This window comes from Molothrus ater (assembly GCF_012460135.2).
Source record: "Molothrus ater isolate BHLD 08-10-18 breed brown headed cowbird chromosome Z unlocalized genomic scaffold, BPBGC_Mater_1.1 matZ_random_MA35, whole genome shotgun sequence".
Taxonomy (NCBI): domain Eukaryota; kingdom Metazoa; phylum Chordata; class Aves; order Passeriformes; family Icteridae; genus Molothrus; species Molothrus ater.
Genome location: NW_023416471.2, coordinates 4,376,327 through 4,398,263, shown reverse-complemented (window position 1 = coordinate 4,398,263; position 21,937 = coordinate 4,376,327). Strand labels below are relative to the sequence as shown.

Below are 21,937 nucleotides of genomic sequence, written 5' to 3'. Positions count from 1 at the left end.
AAAACGTTATTATGAGTTATGTCCATATTTTCTTGTGGAATTTAGGACTGTAATCATCAAAGGCTCTAATTGATTCTGAGAGGGGATCTTTCTGTGTAATTATTCTCCATCTTCCTCATCTGTTTGTTGTTGGCTGCCAGGCAACCAACAAATACGAGGCATTCAGGTGGAAGTGAGCTTTTTATGGAGCATATTGCCCCTGACATTGTTTGCAAATACTGCTGTAGACACTTAATGAAGTGCAATTCAAGAAAACAGTGGGATTATTTCAATTCAGGGTGTTGGACTGTTCTCCCTTCTACTATCAAAAATATTTTACAAGAAAACAAATAAAACTAACAGTCTTTACAAAGATTAGTAACAGAGAAGTTAATGATGTATAATTTAGGTCTTAAGGGCAGTTTTGCCTCCTGTTCTCCATTGTCAGAGCTTGAGTGACAGGTCTGTACTGGAAGGGTGAGTGGGATTTGAAAAATGCTGTGTTCACTAGAACCATGGGGTTTTTGTTTGTTTGTTTGTTTTTCTTTTGGTATTGTGTAACTACTACCTTGCCAGCTTCCTAATAGTATCTTACAGAATTATTTTTCAAACATGCAAAATATTTTCATCTTTACTGCTGAAATTTTTGTTAAAGGCACTGGGAACTGCCTCATTTTTTTTTTTTTTTCTAGACAAAGCCAATTGAATGCATAAATGCCACTGCACATAGCTGACAAAGGTAGAACATCTTTGTGAATAGGCTGTGTAAATTCTTTCCCACAGAAGTCAACGAAGGGGTCGGTTGTCCTGGGCTACGTATTTCGTCACTTAAACCTGGTGGAAATAGATTACTTTGGGCTGCGCTACTGTGACCGAAGTCATCAAACGGTGAGTGAGAGACACAGCAGATTGGATTTGCCATGCATAAAATTCACCCTGTTGTGCTGGTTGCCTGTACAGCATTAGATTGTCATACTTCCCCTAACTTTCACTGTTTCCTGGCTCAGGTTTCCAGTAATAATTTATTTTGTTTATTTCCAATAAAGTCTTGGAATAGTCATTAGCATCTTAGATAGGAATGGAATCAAATGTTAAATGTTGTTGAAAACTAAATTAAGAAAGTACAAATAAAAAAATTATTATATGAACTTAGGATTGATATTTTTTCCTCTTTAATACTGTGCCCTGAAGCCAGTGCCTGGTGCTCTGTACTGCTCAGCCTCACTTGGCGCTGCAGTGCCTGGGAAGGAGCACCCCTGAGTGCATCACAGCCTGCTTCACTTGCTGCAACACTGGCCAAACACCTGTTTCAGGCTGTGCTGGGCAGTGCCATTTAAACTCTTCCTGAACCATCTCTGTGTCCCTGAGCCCATGTTCTCTAGAGCCTCCTTGGCAGGGACTCACCCCACATCTGAGGCTTTTTCCACTGAGACGTTTCCATCCTAAACAGACAAGGAGATGTTTCAGCCAGGCTGAGATGTTTCAGCCAAAGCAGGCAGTGTTTTGGAGCAGTGCTGTCTACCCCACCAAAGGCTTGTGCAGGACTGCTGCAGGCAGAGGTGAGGAGCAGGGAGTGCTCAGCAAGAGAAACCAGTGCTGTATTCACAGGATGGTCTTCATGCTACCTTAAAATTATGAAGGGAATAGTGCAGGGCCTATGGTTAAGTTAAGTCAAGCCATTACAGTTTTGAAGCCAGTGTTTAGTGATGATAACACTGCACAAGATCCTGTTTCACCTATATATAGTAATAACTTATTGAATTGGCTAAACATTTGCTGAGTTCTTCTGTTAACCAGAAACTGATCATGTAAAGACTGAATTTAGAACAGTATTAAGCAGATTGCTGATTGCTTCTGAGAGCTACAGACTGCCCCACTCCCTGTGTTTTAACTTCTGTGCCATAGTCCAGAAATGTATGAATTCAGTTCCTTGATGAGCTTCTAATCATTTTATTCCATGAAGATGAAGGCCAGATTCAGCTGTGAATTAAAGTAGACTGTTAAAAATGGTGATTTTGATTTCCTGAGGAATTTGAGGTGTGAATGAACAGCAAGTAGGTATTTTTTGCTCTCAGAAGTGTTTTCCTTTTAGCTGTGGTTGCAAATAAAATAGAAATGGCTGTTCCTGGGAATATTTCCAGAAACATGCACAGGGTATGTTTAATGGTGTATATGAAAATATGAGTATAAAAATGGATTGCACCTCTGTTATGAAAGGACACACAAAAGCATATTTTAGGGCACATCCTTTTGTTCTACTTTTTCTCTCATGTGGTGCTCCAGTGGTGTTAATTTAATGTTAGCTTTAGGCTTTATCCTCTGGCCAGCTCAGTGTCAGGAAGCCGTTGTGATTCTTGATTTTCCCATGGATTAGAAAGGTGTTTATCTCACTTCTGTCATTCGCCTGCTCTTACACAAACTCTGGCCTTCTCATGTGGATACAGGACCTCAGCTGTGTGCAAGGCTATGGAGTGCTCCTGCCCAGCCATGGAGATGCTGCCACAGGGGCTGCCTTTGCACCTGGGCTGCCTTTGCACCTGGGCTGTTCTGTAACACACCATTGTGAAAAGGCCTGCTTGTGTTGTTTGTCCATGTAAGGATAACAAAAAATTGATGCTCCTTCATCTGAAAAGTTCATAAATGAGCCAAACAGTGCTACTGTGTGTAGTTTTATATGTTTTATGATGTGTGGTTTTATGCTGCTAGCTTGCTATTTTTAGTGAACTCCTGTAAAATTTTAAGAATGGGCAGTAGAATGGAAAGTTTTCACACAACAAACAACACCTTGTGCTTTAGCTGTAAATATATATTTAGTTGCATGCTTACTGTGGCTAAACTCTCTGGGCTGTTGTGGGAATTAGTTCAGTAATAGCTGGCAAGAAGCCTAGATCTGCATTTTGGATTGGATATTTTTTGGATTGACCACAGTAGATTTCCTAAGGGAAGAGGAAAAAGGTTACCTTGCTAATTAGCTTTAAAACCATGGTCCTGAGTTAGTCTCAGAGGGAGAAAAGTGTTTGGGGGTTGGGCTACCTATTAATACATTGTTTGTGGTGGGGAAAGTTTTATTATTTGTACTGTCAGGTTTTTTTGTCACACTATAGATTTAACTGAATGACAAAGCAGCATAGACAAAATGATGTATTTTAAAGAACACAAATCAGTCACAAAAGAAACATTTTTCTTATTAAGGGTTTGAAAGGGATTGTTTGGTTATTTTCCCCATTACTCTTGCATGCCTCAGCACTTCCCGGTGGTCTTTTAAGTGCTGTGTTGGTGAGCTACCTCTTATGTGGGTGGTATCATAATTATTTTAGTACTACCAGTAGGGCTTTAATGAGTGAACAAGGTTTCACTGTGCTATGTAGTGTATATGAATGTGTAGCATTAAAATGGTCTCTTCCTGAACACCAACAAACTAATTAGCCGGTGAGAACAGCTGGATGCAGCAGATTGACAGAACTGGGTGGCACTGGCAGGGGCACTAACAGTAGGGTAAAGCATAAATTGGATAACCCTGTCTCTAGGGTAGTAATTTGGTCTTATTGCACAAATTTCGCTTTATTGACATTCCAGGTTTTGCCCAACTCTCCACAGTAAAAGGACAGTATTCAAATGGAAAAATCAAGCTCTGGAAGATTACAAGTTGATGTCAGAATAGCATTACCTATATCTACTTAATGCTGAGCAAGTGCTTAGACCTGAGCAAGACAGGTCTCCAAAGAAACAACAAAATATCTCTTCTAATAATTGGTTAAAGTACAACATTTAATAATGAATTAAAAAATCCATGATATAAAGTTACACCCCAGTGAACAGATGGGTTCAGCTAATGCTGTGTTGTCAGTAGTGTTTCCTGATAGTCCCTCTGCTGACAAACTACATGGTGCTTCTTCTCATGTGGTACTTGAGTACCTTTCTTAGTGCTGCAAGTTCTTTAAAAAAAGACCAATTTTCTTTGAGAGCCACAGAATCCCTAACTGTGCTCCATCATCTAAACCTCACCTGAGCCTATTGCATTACTGCAGAGAGTACTGGCACCCAAATTAATGTGAGTTGACGCTAGATACTGTCCTCATGGTTCTCAATGTGGATATGGTTCTCAGCTGGGTCTTCCTGGAGAGGTCATTTGTGTCTTCTGCCTCATCTCCCAGGACTTTGTGCCCCATTTGCTATTTCTAGGTGAGACACAATCACCAGAATATGTGTAGCAGAGGCTGAGGGTGGCTGAGGAAACTCTGTCCAGAATCACAGGCTCATTGGGTTGGAAGGGACCTCTGGAGATCACCCAGTCCAACCCCCTGACAAAGAAGAGTCACCTGGAGCAGGTGACACAGGAGCACACCCAGGAGGTTTTAGGATGTCTCTGGAGGGGGAGACTCCACACCCTCCCTGGGCAGCTCTTCCAGTGCTCTGCCACCCTCAATGGAAGGAAGTTCTTCCTTGTATTGAGGTGGAAATTTCTGTGTTTTAGTTTATGCCCATTGCTCCTTGTCCTGTCACTTTGCACTATTAAAAAGAGTCTGGTACCTTCCTCCTGCAAGCTGCCTTGGAGATACTTACTTGCATTAGTGAGATCTCTTCTCCAGACTAAATAGACCCAGATCCTACCTCTCCTCATAAAAGACATGCTCCAAAGCCCTCACCATCTCTGTGACCCTTCCTTCACTGGACCCTATCCTTTTGCTCCTCGTCACTCTTGCACTAGGGAGCTCAGAACTGGACAAAGTTTTCCAGGTGTGCCTCACTAGGACTGAGGAGAGGAGCAGGATCACCTCCTTCGACTTGCTGGCCACACTCTTCCCACTACAGTCTCTCATTGCTGTAGTATTTAGGGAAAACAGTGTTCCAGGGGTGTACTTCTCCAGGGGCTGGGTGAACTGGTGCTGGAGAGGGCTGTCCTGCCACTCACTGCTGCTTCCTGCTGTGCTGCAGCTCCCAGGTGCTCTCCACACAGTCCCTTTGCTACTGCCTTTGTGGCTTTGCCAGGGTGTGTAGGATAGCCAAGCTGGTCTGGAAGAGGCCAGTGTTTTATTGAGGTACACAAAAGGCAGAGATTGCAGTATTAATACATGATATGTCAAGAAAAGCTGAGCAGAATTTGATGAGGGAAGGGGTCCTCCTGAAGCCCAAAGGTGTTCCCTTTTGTGAAATGCCAAAAGAATCATGCTATATACACAAAATAGTACAGCAGTAAGAATATTTACAACAGTAAATATTTTTTGATAGTGCTAATATGAGCTATTATAATCAGAATGTACCACATACTGATACCTTTCTAGGGCTCTAAGTGGAGAAATACAAATACAGAAGGACAAATAATGATATTCATTCATATTGCACCATGCTCCCACCCTGCAATGTAGGTGTGTTTTTCTCCCCTGCTCAGAGGAAGCTCTGTTTGAGCACACAACCCTGAGAGCACAGCAGGTAGGAGTTAACCCATGGCAATACAGGGAATTAATGTCATACAATGTACAGCATATTTTGTCTTCAAGATCTTAGGAAAAAAGTCAAATTGTACTGAGCTAGTATTTTGTTGAATGAAATTTTTTTAAATGGATTTTTACACTCATCCCCAGGCATGATATACTAAATTATCTAGGAGGAAAGAGAATTGTTTGTGTGTGTTAAATTAGATGTCATAACCAGTGGAAAGAAAATGGAGACTGATAATGTTGCGTAGAAACAAGAAATTTTAGAAGAATATTATTGGATTAAAACAACAGACACAAAGCTGATGGTCAGGTGAGTTACAGATAGTAAGAATAAACTTTTAGAGTGCAGCAGGATCAGTTCACTGATGATATCATAATAAATGTAATCTATATAACTTCAGATTCTAAAAACAAAGATAGTACCATTAAATACACATTTATATGCAAGATTTGCCTGAAAATTTTTACATTTCTTATATAATAGGGACATCCTGAACTTGGCAGATTGAGCTTCTTTGCACTGGATATTTGCAGGAAAAATCTGATACAGCAATTCCAATTCTTAGTGTTGTCTTAGGCTGTAGGAAGTCTCGCTAATTTCAGATTCTAATTGAAAAATGACACATTTTCTCTCCAAAACTGTGTTTCTTCTGTTGTAAATGTGATCAAAAACTAACACCTTGATTGTGAGAATCTAATTAAGACAGTCCAACATTTAGTTTGAATTTGGTAGATCTTTCTGCACCAGACACTTCATTGATTGATACTACAGCAAACATTTCTACCTAGTTAATATTTTGTTTCAAGCAGGTTCATGGAATTTGACCCAAGTTTAACCCTATGCAGATACAAAAAATTAAGATTCCAGGTTTGTGGTAAAGTTCTTGCAGGCACTTAAAAGGGCTAATTATGAAATACTGCATGTAGCTTGGTTACATGCAGCTTACATACCTGGCTTGTATGGAAGCCAGGTTTGTAAAAGTACAAAGGACAAAAGAGTCCATTTATTCTTTATGCTGTATACTTTAAAACATTTTCTTAATGTAATTTCTACCTAAATTTAAAAGGGAGCTATTTTCCTTAATAACATTGTACCTTTTTAATCAGTCTTAGTTAATAAAAAGTTATTAAAGTAATACTGTGTGCATTTTTAAAGAACAATTAGTAAACTAGTCCCTTTAGCAACTGGATAGTTGCATCCCAATGCAACTATCCACAATATAATCAACAAAATGATTATATTTTTTTCCCACTTCTTCTCTAAATGTTAAATACTTTTAGATTCTCAGTGCTGGTCCCTTGCAGCTGGGTGAGGAGGTGCTGTGTCCTCCAGCCCTTTGCAGCAGGGGTGAGCTGTTTGCAGGCCTGTGCAGGGGCACAGGTGGGAGAGCACTGGGGGTGTCCCAGGGGCTGCCAGGAGATGGGAAGGGCGGAGGCAGCAGTCGGAGCTGCCTTGGCATTCACCACCCTGGGGTTTGTTGTCAGCAACTGCTGTGCAAGTGCGCTGGGTTAATGAGACACTGTTTTTTTGTTGCATTTCTCTTGGCACTTCAGTCTATCAGCTTGTGGTGTAACTATAGCTGACACTGTTTATCCATCTGTACAAGCATTTAACAAGTATCTAGCACACATTACTGTGTAGGTGTGCCCAGGTGTGCTCACAGGGCCCTGGTGTTGGGGTTCTTGGATCTCTAAATGTTCTCGTCTTTACTGTCTGACTTTGGTTTGAAAAATGTCTTTGCATTATCCATGAAATTCCATTCATCTTTGGCTTGCAAATAAAATGTTAGAAATCTCCTGCTCCTCCTCCCACCTCTTGCATTCTTCAGGAAAATTTTGGCAGCCTTTGAAATAATAAATAGCTGCGCGGTAATTTTAAGCATGGGTTTGTGCCACGGCCACAGAGCTAAGTGCTCCCTGGAGAAATGAAAAGGCAGATGAGATTCTTGTCTCTTCTCCACCACACTGAAGTATTTAATCTCACCTGCACTGATCTCAAGACCTGTGGCACTCACAGAAAAACATAACTTCTCATGGCAGCTGATACTTATTTTTACTAGCACAAGCAGCAGCACTCTCTCTCTTCCAGGGATGAGAGTGCAGTTCTTCCTGTCAGCTCAGCATGAGGGAAGGAGAAGAAAAGGTTAAGTGATATGAATAACCAATTGTTCTGTGCTAATTTTCAAAGTTAAGTAACTAATTTCCATAATTATCTGTCTCACAGTACTGGCTGGATCCTGCAAAGACCCTCGCTGAACATAAAGAATTGATAAACAGTATGTATTTAATTTGAACTTAAAGGACAAAGATGAAGTAACAATGTTCCATCTACACAGTTGGCACAATATTCTACAGATTTATAGTTCTTAATAAGTTTGTTATTGCAGTTCTTTGCTTGCAGTTCTTTGTATCAAAATTTCACACATGGGTTACACATGGTATCATTTAATAGTATAATTATTGTCCAAAGACTGCTGTGTGCTGAAATTTTGTTTTAGGCTAATAAGCGGTGTTATTGTTAATTAGTATAATTTTATAGTGTCTGTGATGCCTCTATCATGCTTAGCATACCATAACCGTTTGCTGTGTGAATGTAACATTTTTTCTGAAAATTTTAAGTTTCATAAAATATTAAGATAGGCTTATTAGTAGCTGTTTTGTAGTCAACTAGTAACAATTAATACCAATTAGCCATTCATGACAACTCACTTTTACACCAATTTTTTTTCGTGCAGCTGGACCACCATACACTCTGTATTTTGGCATTAAATTTTATGCAGAAGATCCATGTAAACTTAAGGAAGAAATAACAAGGTACAGTATTTAATAAAAGTATAGTTTGTTGATCTCAGGCTAGCAATACATTTCAACCAGGTGCATATTGTTGTGCCCGGGTTGGTTTTTTTTCTTGAACATCTGAATGTTTTTGCTTGAATGTTGGTGTGTATAAAGAAAATTGTGATTAACTTCACAGTGGTTGATAGTGAGGACTGTTAGGAAGCCCAAGAAGAAAAGATATTCTCTGGTGCATCAAAAATCAAAGGGCCTTGATGTGCATTTTTAAGAGTGGGTTTTTGGGTTTTTTTCCCATATTTTCAGTAATGCAATGTTACAGCTGCATTTATACTATGCTATAACCAAGTTTAGAGTTTACTTTGATATCAGATATAAATACAGGGAATTTTCTTCTTTATTTGCCATAGCTTAAATTCCAGAACTGTTTTTCAAGGGGATTTCTTTTGGACTTACTAAAAATATGTGAAGGAAATTGAAGAGTTGCATGCCTCTGATTCTTTTACCTAAGCTTGATCTCTGCAAGGTATGAGGATGCACACAGTAACACATGCACATGCTTGCACACAGACACACACACAAGGTTATCTGAACTCTCTCACAGTTTTGGGGTTATCTGTCTGTTTTATTTATTAAATGTCTTGGACAATTAACTTTAGGTTCAAAAGGAAATTTGAGAATTTGAGTAGGTAGGTGGACAAAATTAGTGTGCTGGCTTGCATTAACAAATGCCAAAATACTTCTTTTGATGTCCTAAGAATATGGCACATGAGGATTCATTAGAATGCATGCAAGGTTTTTAATTTTCCTAAATCAAAAGTTGCAGCACAGGCAGAATATTTTTCTTACTCCAGAGTGAGAAAATTCTTTTGTTTCCAACTGGCACAACAGGAATGGAAGTCTCAAACGTAACAAGACTCAGGCTGGCCTGGTAAAAATAAAAAATGCTGTGACTTGGCAGGTATAAGAACATAAGCTGGCAGCAATGGGATGCCCCTGTGCTATGGAAATTTGGTGCCATTTTCTTGTACTTTCCCAGAAGAGCTTTAAATCCTCCTCACAGGGAAAGACAGGTGTCCCTGGGAAGGGAACTTTGGCAACAGAATTATGATTGCCTCTCAGGAGGCAGGGTGGGGCCAGGGGGCTAAATTTTCACAAGTTCTTCTTTTGCCCTATGATAAGGCCAGCCAATGATCTACACTGCTGATTAGCGTGCAAATCCAGTCAAGAAAGGTCCCTGTGTCTTTAGGAAGCCTCTGGTCATGACTTGACAGTGTTTGGTCATGCAGAACTGGCACCTTGGGTGGTACAGAAGGCCAGCCTAGGAAAGTGATATAATGGTATTGTCAGTCTTCTATGAAACACATTAAATAGCCATCTGCCTTCAACCTCTGTGAGCACTTATTCCCATAGGCTCTTAAAACTTGGAAGAAAGGCTTTTGTTTTTTTTTTGTTCAGGAAAATAACAGTAGTAATCCCAATCCCAGTAGTAGTAGTAGTAGTAGTAGTAGTAGTAATACTACTACTACTACTACTACTACTACTACTACTACTACTACTACTGATACTACTACTACTACTAATATACCACCATCTCCTTAGAATAATTTGGGTTGGAAGGGACTCTTAAAGGTACTTTTACTTAGGAGGTATTAAAGATCCTCTTTTCCATTGTAATAATAATAATAATATTCTGCCTAACTCTGTAATTCCAGTGATGTGTTAACTGCTTTGTACTAATGGGTGTGTTTCTTTGGAGCATGTATTTATTACTTTAATGGACAAGAGAGCTAGCTCTGTTGTTATTAGATTCTGATGATCTGTGCCATTACATGATTACTCTTTGCAAATAATGAAAACCTGTCAAATTTGTAATTGCTTTGCAGCAGAATCTGTCTGGCTTGTTCGCAAAAGCTAACACTGCAGTGTTTGCTGGATATGTTTGCTAGAGAAAACTTGTAATTTGGCACTCTAATATATGCATGACAAACACAGGCACACAAGATGAGACTGCTTTAGCTATAGGTATGGACAAAAGGCAAGGAGCTCAGTGGCTTCTGGGGGAATTGAGATTGTTCACCTTACAGTAGTCACTTAAGCAATTAACAGTGCAGGATGCAGGTGTATTTTGAGGGTTCCTATGCTATTTTATTTTGAGACTACAGAAATACAGGTACCTGTTGCAAGGATAGTACGTTTTTAGCATCCTCTCCTTCCAAACTCTGCTTTGTATAGGTGGAGAAATGCTAAGAGAAGTACGGGTGTGCAACAGAAATGCATTTCATATCAGAAAGATGATATTGTGTATTTCACAGAGGATGTAAAATCATCTTGGTCATTATCATAATTCATACAGGGAAGATTTATCTAGGTAGGATTGCAAGCATAAACTAGAAGCAGGACTGAGGTATTGCTTAGAGTGAGGAAACACTGAGTGTCTATGCTTTGTATTGCCCAGAGACATTCCCAGGAAATTCCTATGCTAATGCCATTCCTCTAAAGTAGAGAACATTAACGATTTTTTAGAGGATGGACATTCCTACCATAACATCTGTTCCACAGCACAAAATCTGTGGGAAATCATTAATCAGAAAGACATGGGTATCTTTATTCAGAGGCTGATGAGAACATTTTCTAAATTTTCTAAAGTCTAGAAAATTTGGTTGGACCTTAAGTTTTCTGAGTCAGCTATCATGTAACCTGCAGTTTGTAAACTTCTCTGAAATCAGTGTAGGTGCACTTTGAACTTACAGAGCATTCCAAGGTGCTTTCATAAGTTACTTGTACTAACACAGAATAAATTATTTGCAGAGTAGCTGAATGGCTCTATGTAGATAAAATTGAACCAGTGAATAATGAAAAGCCATGTGCTTGTGTGGAAGATTTTTTTCTTTCTGTAAAAAATTACCTTCATTGTTTTTTTACATTTTGTAGGAAATCAGTGCAAGAAATTAACTTAGGCTGATGTGAAACACTGCATAAATTTGTTGTAATAAAAACAGACAAAATCCAAATAGTATTTAAAAGATTTCGTATAAATCATTATGGAATGTTGCAAAACTGCAGATCCTTTATAATGGCTTGTTATCTTGTCTGTTCCATCTGCTTTGGGAATATTGATTCATTCTAAGTGGTCTCAGCTTTATCAAGTGTAGAAGCAGGTTATGACTTTGAAAATTACATTTTCACCCCTGCTATCACTATTCCAAGCAGGAGAGTATCCTGTGCTATGACAGATTCATTTAGTTGCTGATGGCACACCCATCCATCTTTTTCATGGGCTCCATCAAACTTCCCTGCTGCATTGTAGTCAATAGTCTGGTATGTGGAGAGGAAATATTTGAGTAAGCAAGCATCCACTACCCGGTCATCCTTTACACTGATCCCATGATGAGGTTAAACTTTTGCCCTTTGATAAGTTTCTTGTTCAATTTTTCTGATTCCTATCCCTCTTCCCTACTTCCTGACTGCTCTGTGAAAGTTCAAAAGAGGGAAATGAAATTTTAGGGGGATAAGTAATTGCATCTGCACAGTATAAGCAGATTGGAAAATAGGGAGTGCTCCCTTTCCTGGGTTCTTCCACTGGATGAATCTGTGCTACTTCAGGATCAATAGGGGAAGTAATTTAGAGGGGAATACAGGCATTTACTGTCACATAGTTATGGTACATGGTATGTGCACAGTTACAGGGATAATTTTGAAATATTAAGTGGCCTTAAAATAACAACTTTTTGTCTCTGTGTTTTAGGTATCAGTTTTTCTTGCAGGTAAAGCAAGATGTTCTACAGGGCCGTTTGCCTTGTCCAATCAACACTGCAGCACAGCTGGGAGCATACATAATTCAGTGTAAGTTCTCCTGGTCCTCTGAGAGCTTATTTCTTTCAATCCTGCATTGTGATTATTTTAAGTGATGACTGAAGACAGCATTAACACTTCATGCATTTGCTTCCAAACAGAAGTAGCATGACTGATTTCACTTCAAGAGCTATAAATAAATGACCATTCTGAATAGATAATGCAGGAGTAATATAGAAATTAGTGTAAAGAAGAAACTTTAAAATCATTATTTGCTTTGCTGGTGAATATTTTATCACGTACTCAAGTCTTTATGACTTTGGATTACATGTAGAGTATGACAAAACCTTCATCAGGAGTTTTACAGATTTCAAAGGCTATTAGTAACCTCAAATCTGGGAAATAAAGTATTATTTCAAAAATTACATGATATCCATATGAATGCAAGTTTACTTAATGGGACAATATGATCTGACCTGAAGTGAAGAATTTTCATTTTATTTAGTATTTATCTACATTCATTCATCAGTAGAGATCTTTTCAGGAGTGGAGGTTATGTGCTGCATGCTTAATAGAACTAGCAATCAATTATAAAGGAATTTCTGTCTACTGGAGCTGGTATTCTTTTTCCATTACAGCTCAAGATCTATATTCAAACAGAATTGCAACCAAAAATTGTGTGAAGTGCCATTCTGGGACCTCTATCTGTAATTTCTTCTGTGTTAAATTTAGATTTGTCTAAAGTGATACGTATCAAGGAAAGATTATTTGTATTTTTGGTGGTACAAGTGTGACTCAACAACACTTAATGTAACATAAAAAATAGTCCTCCTTTTATATCCATTTAGAATGACAGGGCAGAATAACTTGTGTATGAAACAGGAATGGGCCTAATACAGGATTTTGTGGTGGATTATATGTGTATCTGAAAAGCTAAAATTTCAGGTAGTATTTATTTGTGTACAATTATTTTTTACTTTATTTTGCCATCTAAGAAATATGACGTCATTCTCTAAAAATTGTTTGCAATGCACATTTCAGTTTACTGGCAGACATGCCTTCTCTGAAAAATACTTCAAGTGTGAAGCAGGAAAATATGCAATGATGCATCTTCATTTTATTATGAGAAATGAATAAAAGGAGTAAATTCATGGCCTTCAGTTATTTTGTAAGGTGGTGAGAGCTGTTGTTTTGGTATAGTGTCCTATTCCTGTAATTCTAATCTCAAATATTTTTAGTGGAAAACAATGAGAAAGTTTATGGGAGAGGGAAGAGTTAAAGCATGGCCAAGGTTACATACAGTGAGTTAAAGTTAGTCCAGGCTCTAGGAGGTATGCATTCCTATGGGCTCTATAAAAAACTTCATTCCTTGTATTTAGGGCTTGCAGTTGTTTCAAATATGTAAAGACACCTGAGAAATGTCTGTCTCAGACACTGAACGCATAATTTTAATGGAGGTTTTCCAGTGAGACTTCTCAACATCCCTACTGAGCAGCTCACCATCTTTTTCTAGCAACTTCATTTCAACATTTAGGAAAGAAACGTTAGTAGTTAGATGAATCTTTTCCTTCTTGGCTCTTGAAGCCTCCTTTTGTCTATGGTTTTGGCTCAGTGGGCATTGGATAGAAAGCTCCTGTGAAATCTTTCTCAGTAAAACTTGGTGTACAGATATTACCCAGGGTTATAAAAACTGAAATATTAACTTTTGCAGAATTTCTTAGATGCAATTATAGTTAAGATCAGTAGATGTGAATTCTGACCAAGGTATTTGTTTTATAATTATGTTACGATATATGAACAGACATGACTAATGTGAACAAATTCAGGGTTGCATCAAACAAAATTACGTTGGCTATTCTTTTTTTTAAGAAAAGTCTTTTGAAAGCTGTTTTTATTTTAAAGTGAATTTAATATCCAGGAAATACACCAATATTTTATTGAAAAAGGAAAGCTTGTGATTCTTCACAAGAAGCACCATTAGAAGACCTTCCCTCCAGGACTCACAGGATATTTACCTCCATTTGTATTCCCAGTTTATGTTAAAGTCCCAGCAATATTATGGAACTTTTCTGCCAGTAATATTGCAGTATATCATGAGAGCATAATATTACAAAACTAGGCTTTTCTTTTACACTTGTTTTGCATATGCTGCCAAATAATCAATGTCATTGAATTCAAACTTAGCTGGCTTGGTTAAAATTTTGTCTGGCCTGTAGAAGCAGTCGGTTTCCTTTTGACAAGGCTTCTAGCTCTTTCTAGCTCTTACCTTCTATATAGGTTTTAAAATGTGTAAAGACAATTTTTTCTTGCTTTTATGTGTGCTGATGTGAATAGTTCTGTATTCTCTTCCTTCATTCCTTTTTTTCTTATCTGACTGCCGATAAAATTTGCCGTCAGTTGGAGGGGGGTAGCTGGGCACCGGTAGTTGGATTGTATAACATGTTTTTTGGTTGAGAAGAAGCACAGGTGATCTCTGTTTTCTCCCCGTGTTCTGCAGCTGAGCTGGGGGACTATGACCCATACAAGCACACTGCAGGTTATGTCTCCGAGTACCGCTTCGTTCCTGACCAGAAGGAAGAGCTGGAGGATGCCATAGAGAGGATACACAAGACTCTGATGTAAGAATTCAGTTCTGTTGGGAACCTGGCAGGTAATACCAGACTCAGGGATGCTAGGCAGGTGGGGAGGAACAGCCTGTGGGGCAAAGCGGAGGTTTCTAGACTTGAGGAAAGGACACAGGGAGTCCAGTTATACCTCTCAGAAGCAGAAGAGATTTTACATATTGAAGCTGTTCTTTTAGGAAGTGACTAGGACAATAGCTGGAAATGTGAGGTGTGTCAGACCTAGGTATGGGTGTTTCAGAGCCAGCGGTTTTAATAAAACATATGCCAAAAATTCATATGTAGAGCCAAAATAAACATTTACTTGCTTATCTCCAAGTTCATGTTCCTGGTAAGTGTAAGGAAGCTTTTTCTAACAAATCCAAGTTATGTGCAATTGTGATATAACCATTTATGAAGATGAGAGCAATAAGAACCCTTTCATAAGGGTGTTCATCATAGCCTTTGTCAAAGTAATGCGAAGAGAATCCGTTACCCATCTTGTAGTAGATCTAAATTTCTTGATTCTTTTCCCATAATGAAGCCACAGTCTGGATAAAGATTAAGTAATTTTTGCCTGTAGCACTGTGTGTTAATGTTACATATGTCTTGTTTAATGAGAATAGGTATTAACTCAGGGTCACAGCTGTTCTCTGAAAAGTTTTCCAGTAATTGGAATCTGTGCCATTTGCCACGTTGACCTGAGCTTTCTCTTCCAGGGAAGAGAGTCTGTTGTTACTAATTATTTCTGTATGGTTGCATGACAGCCTTATACTAATTGATACTTTTCAGAGAACTTACTACATGTATTTCTATAAAGGAAAAAAGTATTGTTTTTTTCCATTCCAGAGAGAGGAAACTGAGTCACAGCTCGTTAGTTTGGTTCAACATCACAGAAGTGGTTTGTGAGAAATGAGACTTGAGATAAAATTGCTGTGAACTAAGCAGCCTTCATTTCTCTCTCTCAAATTTCTGTAGTCATTAGATTCAGAGGCCAGTGGTTGTGAAGGGCAGTGATCACTATCAACCACTAACTGATCTGGAGCCCTGGTACTGTTCTGCTGCTTGGCTGCAGTTGGGTGTCAGGGATTTAGCAGCATCAGAACAGAGAGGAAAGCCAAGGTGTACTCATTGCTACTTCAGCCCAACTGTTACCATCAGCACTGCCAGCTTTGACTCCTGCACAGGTGACCACAGTCTCTTCAGCTAAGGAGTGTGAAGCTATAATGGGTGTGGGCATCCCAAATTGTCTCATTGACCTGAGACATTTTAGGGACAGGTGTGTGATAGGGTTTGGAAGAACTGTTTTATTCTATCTGGATCCCAGCATGGAAACACGGGGGCTTTTTGTGTTTGGTTGGTTGGTTTTTGTTGGTTTTTTTTTTGGTTTTGGTTTTTTTTTTTTTTTTTTTGGTTTGGTTTGGTTTGGGGTTTTTTTTTTGGTTTTTTGTTGTTTTGTTTTGTTTTTTCAAAACAGCTGGCACTGCATATACCTTCCTTCTCCTGGTTATGTCAAGAAAAACTGGTTTTGGTTGCATGTTTCCTCTCAGGTATTGGGTTTTTTTACACAGCACAATAGCTATTTGGAGATTCAGTAAGGATGCAGTCTTTTGAGAAAGGTGAGAGAAGAAAGTGGTGGGGGTTTCTGACTCTGCAGCCTGCTTACTGTGACTGTAGTCCCATCTATAAACCAACATGACAGTTCCAAGGTCAGAGAGCAGTGTGAGGCGACCTGATGTTGTCAGGCACATCTGGAGGATCAAGCTGTGACTTTGGGGCTCACTTGTGAGGGAGGAAACACTTGGTGCTGGAGGAGAGACAGAATCCCTCAGTGCAGACAGGAGAGCTGGTGTTGTGCTGCTGATAGTGCCCATTTCAGGCTGTGGGAGATTTATCTCTGACTGGTGCTTGGCAAGTCAGCTGCTGCTGTGTATTGAATCAACACTTCATGCTGCCAGTAGGGTACAAACAAAGCAAAAATGCCCCTGATATTTAGCTTTAAAAGCAGCTTTTAATGTTGCTTAGGGCCTCAAATGGCACTCAGGTGCCCTTTGTCCATAGAAACGAGTGTGTGTGTGTGTGTGTGTGTGTGTGTGCTGCATGGCTGTCACTTTGCCAGCTCTGTCATTCCCACTGGCAAAGACTGCTTTAGTTTTGGGATGTGTGATGCTGAGGAGAGTTTGTGTTTTCACACATGATAAAAATGAAACACTCTTTGTAGTAATGGGAGTTATTTCAGTCCCTGACAGTTCTTCGTCCCTTCATGTTCTGGCTTCTCCATCTGCTTTTGGGAGGACTTCTACCTCTGGTTTCCATCTGCTTCCTTCAGAAGCTCCAGCTCACATCTTTGCTTCCTTCAATATTTTTGCAAATTCGGTTTCCAAAACATGATATATTACTCTGAAAGTATTTATAAAAACACACTCAAAAAATTTATTTGACATTTGAGCTTTTTGGTCCTTTCAGAAGCAGGAGAGAATAGAGGAATAAGTGCATCAGCATTTCTCTAAGCCTGGTCAGTAAGGAAAGACTAACAGCAGGGTTTAAATTGGAATTGTATTCTAGCACTAATTCAGTAATGGAATAATCCATTTTGCTCAGGACTGGTATTTAGCCTATTTGCAAATTCAATGCAGCCCCTGTGACCATTTTGCTTACATTTCTGACATATACTTGCAAGATTTTAAATTTAAAAATCAGGCTGCAGAGTAAATTTTTACAGCAAAAGTGTGTAAACACTGTGACAGATGTGACATTACTGATGTGCTGAATGTCCAGTGTTCTGCGTGTTCTGAATACAGATAATGAATGACACATCTACTGGGATTTGAAGAAAAGGATTTCTCTTACAAGCTTCAGGTCTGCTGCTTTTCCTGGAGTCCTTGAATGAATAGTCCTATTCGTTCTATTCCTGCTTTATTAATAATAATGTAATTATTGGGGAAAAAAAAAGTTATTTGAAGAAAGAGATTTCTCTTACAGGCTTCAGGTCTGCTGCTTTTCCAGGAGTCCTTGGACAGAAGAGCACCTGGAAAAGGGGCAGTGCTGCTACATGGATAAGATGAGCTAAAGCAGTCCATCTCCCAGATACAAAGAAGTAATTTTAAATGCCTTTGAATGCCTTTAAATATGTGTTGCATTAATGCAACACTGCTTCTTCATGTCTTTGACCTTGGAAGTCCTTTTTTCTTTGTCAGCCATAACACAAAGTTGGGAAAAACTGGATGGTAGCTTCTAGGCTAGAGAGAATGGTGACACAAGAAGCAGGAATGTGCCTATTCCAGGACTTTTCCAGATCTTTGGTCAAAATGTTGAATGTAGAATGCTCTACGTCACACCTTGAATTTGAAAGGTAGCAATCCAGTGAAGTATTTCCCAAGAAAACCAACAGGATGAAGCAGGATATGCATCTTTTTGAGCTGATATTTTTACAACATGTACTGTACTTTCCCAATAACAGCCAGTTGCTTTCAGATAAGTATTAAAAAGAAGTGAAAACAAAAACATGACTTCAGCTCTTTCAGGCTTACAAAAGAGACTCTTGTTCTTGTATCAGTGACAGATATTAAGCAAAGAGCAAATTAAATTCTGAAGATAAGGCTTTGAATTTATTTAGTTGTTTTGTTCTTTTTGAAAATAAGTTAATTTTCAGTAATGTCAAATATGTTCCTACCAGCCAGGATATTTCCCTTACCAGTTTTCCCAGTTGTTTCCTGCCAGTGGTACTTTTAAACTGATGGATTGATATCTGTAGCTAGGAAGGCAGGCAGGATCTTTGAAATGGCTAATCTCATGAGACAGACTCCAAATCTTGTTTTCAACATAGCAGACCTGCATGCTACCAGCTGGTGTGACTTACTGTTGGCAAGATTTTATGGAGAAGGTAATAATTTCTCTGAAGTTACCCACCTTGCTTTCAGGACCTTCAACACTTTCATGGGGAAATAGTACCCCAACCAGTCGTTCTATTCCTGCTTTATTAATAATAATGTAATTATTGGGGAAAAAAAAGTTATTTGCATGTTGAAGCCTGAAAATGAAATGTGTGAAGTGTTTTTGTGGCAGCAATAAAAAGGCAAAAGGCAGTGCATTAGGCAAACATTATATGTATGATAGCATGTATGTCTGTGCTAGGAGACCTCTAGAGATCTAGTCTTATCTGGAATAAGAAGTTCAGAGTTGAAAAGACCATGAGAGTCTAAAAACTGGTAAGAAGGGCTGCATATGTGTCCAGAAAACTATATTTATTAATATGATCTATTTTGATATGTTAATTGGAATTACAAGATTCTTAAAAATAGTTGTGTTTACAGGGGTCAAGTTCCTGCTGAGGCAGAAGTGAACTACTTAGGTGTGGCCAAATCTCTGGAAATGTATGGAGTGGATCTCCATCCTGTTTATGTAAGTATTAACTGTGAAAAATTGTTACTGCACTAATGTGTGAAACAGTACTTATATAGTTTTGTTGCCTCAGGATAACTGAAAAGGGAACACTACTCAAGAAATGCAAAGGAACACATATTTACAGACGGAGAGGATTCAGTTATTCGTATATACAAAAGCCTAATGATTTTCAGATCAAATGCTGTGATTGTGTTACACCTATAAAAACCAATCAGTTATATTCTGGATAAAAACAATTCAGATAGAAAAGAAGTAATTTATACAAGTGTCAGGAGACATGAGTGAGGGTTATCATCTTTGTTTTTGACAGAAGAATTTGCACATTATTTTAGTTTAAAAAAGAGCAAGTGTGTCCTGAAACCTTTTCAATACCATTGCAAAAATTAGGGTGGAGTAGCAGTAGCATGTCTGGCTTTTTAAAATATTTGTTGTCAAGGTTTTGCTAAAGATCCCGAGTATGTTTCCATTTTTTCCCATGTTGTATCATGCAGCATTGCAAGTTGTCTGTATTGCCTCAGAAAACCCCTCCATTTCTTTTGTCTGTCAGCATGTATGTTGGGATTGGATCCAAGTTATCAACTGGAGGCTATGTGCTCCTGGTGAAAACATCATTCTCTCTTGTTTGAATTATTCTGCTTGTGGCAGGCATTTTTTTGAATAAAAGAAAATCAGGAGTTCAAATGGGGAGTTGTAGTATAGATAGTTCACTGAGTTAGATATCAGTACTTTGTAAAATTACTTGAAAAAAAAGAAAGAAATCAAGATAGTACCTGAGGATTAAATATGTGTTTCCTCTGGAAAATGTGTAGCCTGCAATATAAAGTACCTTTAAATGCAACCTATGGCTTAATTATATTCATATCCCAGGCTTTGTTCCCCTCCCACCAGTGGAAAAATGGGGAGTTACTGGAACAAGATCCAACATGATCCAACAAAATCATGTTAAATTAGTACAGCCTGGATTTTTTTTTGCCTCATAACTTGCCTTTGTTGTGCAATGAAATCCCTGCCTGGGTAACCTGTGAACATCATTGTTCTACTTAAATTACATCAGCAACAGAAGCCCTCGTTTGAGACTGAAGCTGCACACACGATGAGATGCAGTTATTTTCCTCCTTGGTCACATTAAAAGTAAAGTTGCCTTTAGCAGTTAATTCACTGAGGAGCACAGGAAGAGCTTGCCAGATGTGCTTGACCTTTGCCAGCCCTGTACTCACACAGGACACTTTTTCAGTGTCTCAAGTCAGTGCCTCTCACAGTTGATAATTCTGCTGCTCATGCTCCACTGGTTTAGACTTGCAAGGCTCTTCCTCATTGCCTCAAGTAGGAAGATGAATGAGCTTTTCCAGCTGACTTTCTTTTAATCTCATGCACTAGGGTTTGCACTCTTTCAGCTGTAACCTGCTTCTGGTTTTGGTTATTGACTGTAAACTGGGGAGGTGGGGACCTTCTGCTATAGAATATTAATCCCGATGTTTCCGGGTGTGTCGTACCTGGCTTTGTCAAGCCCTTGCTGCTAGACCAAAGGCAGCAGCTGTGGCGTTTTACCCCAGAGATACCTTTGGCCAGCTGGATGCTGCAGCTGGGCACTCACAACAAATCCAGGCAAAGTAGGAACTCAGTTTACCTCTGGTGGAAAAGGTTCAGGCAACGGTGAAGAGAAAAGAGAGGATTCTATCGTAGAGTCTTAATCCAGAGTTTTATTTTAGGGTGGTAGACCTCTGAATGTGGTAACAGCTCCCAATAGAACCCTGGACCCCAGGGGACAGGGGGAGGGAAGGGACAGGTGAGGCACCAACCAGGTGTGAGGAGGGGAAGGCTCAAGGGATACAGACACTTAGACAGGCCAATGAGCCCAGACCTGAGGGGCATCTTTTGAACTTCTGCCAACCACACGACGCCCTTGCTGGAATGTTAAGATTGATGGACAGCTCTTAGGCAGGAGGGCAAAAGGGGGAGGGGGAAGGTTGGCACACCTGGGGGGGTTGGGATAGGTGAAACAGGAAATCACACTGCAACATTCTGCCACTCAGCAGCAGGGCTTTCACCCTGTTCTCACCCAGTACAGTTTGAAATTTGTATCCTGACTTCAGGAATGGTTTCCTTCAGAGGAGTTGATGCATGTGGCTGTTCCCTGCATATCATTGCCCTTTCTGAACAACAAAAACAAATCTTGACTCTCCCAAAGGAGCTACTTCACTTGGAGGCAGCAGCAGCTGACACTATTTTAGGAGGGAGAAGGCAGCTGTGTGGTTCTATTATAGGTCAGAAAATCACTATTTACTTTCAGCTGAAAGTTGGGATATCTATTGCATTCATGGCTGAATAAGGAGTTCAGGTTCTGAGTTTTGGCCATTTGCCAAATAGCAAAAGTTAATTCCGTAAGAAAGCAGAAAAAAAAAAGGTATTTTTGTTTTTCACCATGGTATGAAATTCCCTTCTTTCCTCTCACTGCCATTCTTTCTTGCCTCTTTTCCCCCAGTTCTACAAATTTTCATATAGAAGCTTTCATAACTAGATCAAGTATTATTTTTCTATTTGTACAGAGTGAAACAGTATATTCAAGTCACCAGGATGAATTTCTCACTGGATCTCACTGATACTGTGATTCTGCTTGTAACTGTATGAATGACATAGATTTTTATCTTCTAGGGTGAAAACAAATCTGAATACTTTTTAGGATTAACACCCATAGGAGTTGTTGTCTACAAGAATAAAAAACAAGTAGGAAAGTATTTCTGGTATGTACTATTCAATTGTGCAGTCTGCACTAAAACAATAACAATGTTGTATGGATGTCTACAATTTGTGGTATCTATTTAAAAGTTTAATCATAGCAATATCAAAAAATTATACATAGAATTATTAATATTTCTTTGGATGATGCAGATTTTTAATTCTTTGATACTCCAGGTGATAGATCATTTT

At 39.0% G+C, this 21,937-nt stretch overlaps 1 protein-coding gene across 1 annotated transcript in view; it reads left to right on the top strand.

Annotated features, from left to right (window-relative positions):
* The window catches only part of EPB41L4A (erythrocyte membrane protein band 4.1 like 4A), a 118,332-nt gene that overhangs the window by 45,762 nt on the left and 50,633 nt on the right, over positions 1 to 21,937 (top strand). Inside the window, exons 2-8 of the mRNA XM_036403354.1 lie at positions 763 to 867; positions 7,642 to 7,693; positions 8,153 to 8,231; positions 11,959 to 12,056; positions 14,503 to 14,623; positions 18,919 to 19,006; positions 21,662 to 21,750. Of these exons, the coding sequence (XP_036259247.1) occupies positions 763 to 867; positions 7,642 to 7,693; positions 8,153 to 8,231; positions 11,959 to 12,056; positions 14,503 to 14,623; positions 18,919 to 19,006; positions 21,662 to 21,750 (632 nt within the window). The remainder of the gene's footprint in view (positions 1 to 762; positions 868 to 7,641; positions 7,694 to 8,152; positions 8,232 to 11,958; positions 12,057 to 14,502; positions 14,624 to 18,918; positions 19,007 to 21,661; positions 21,751 to 21,937) is intronic.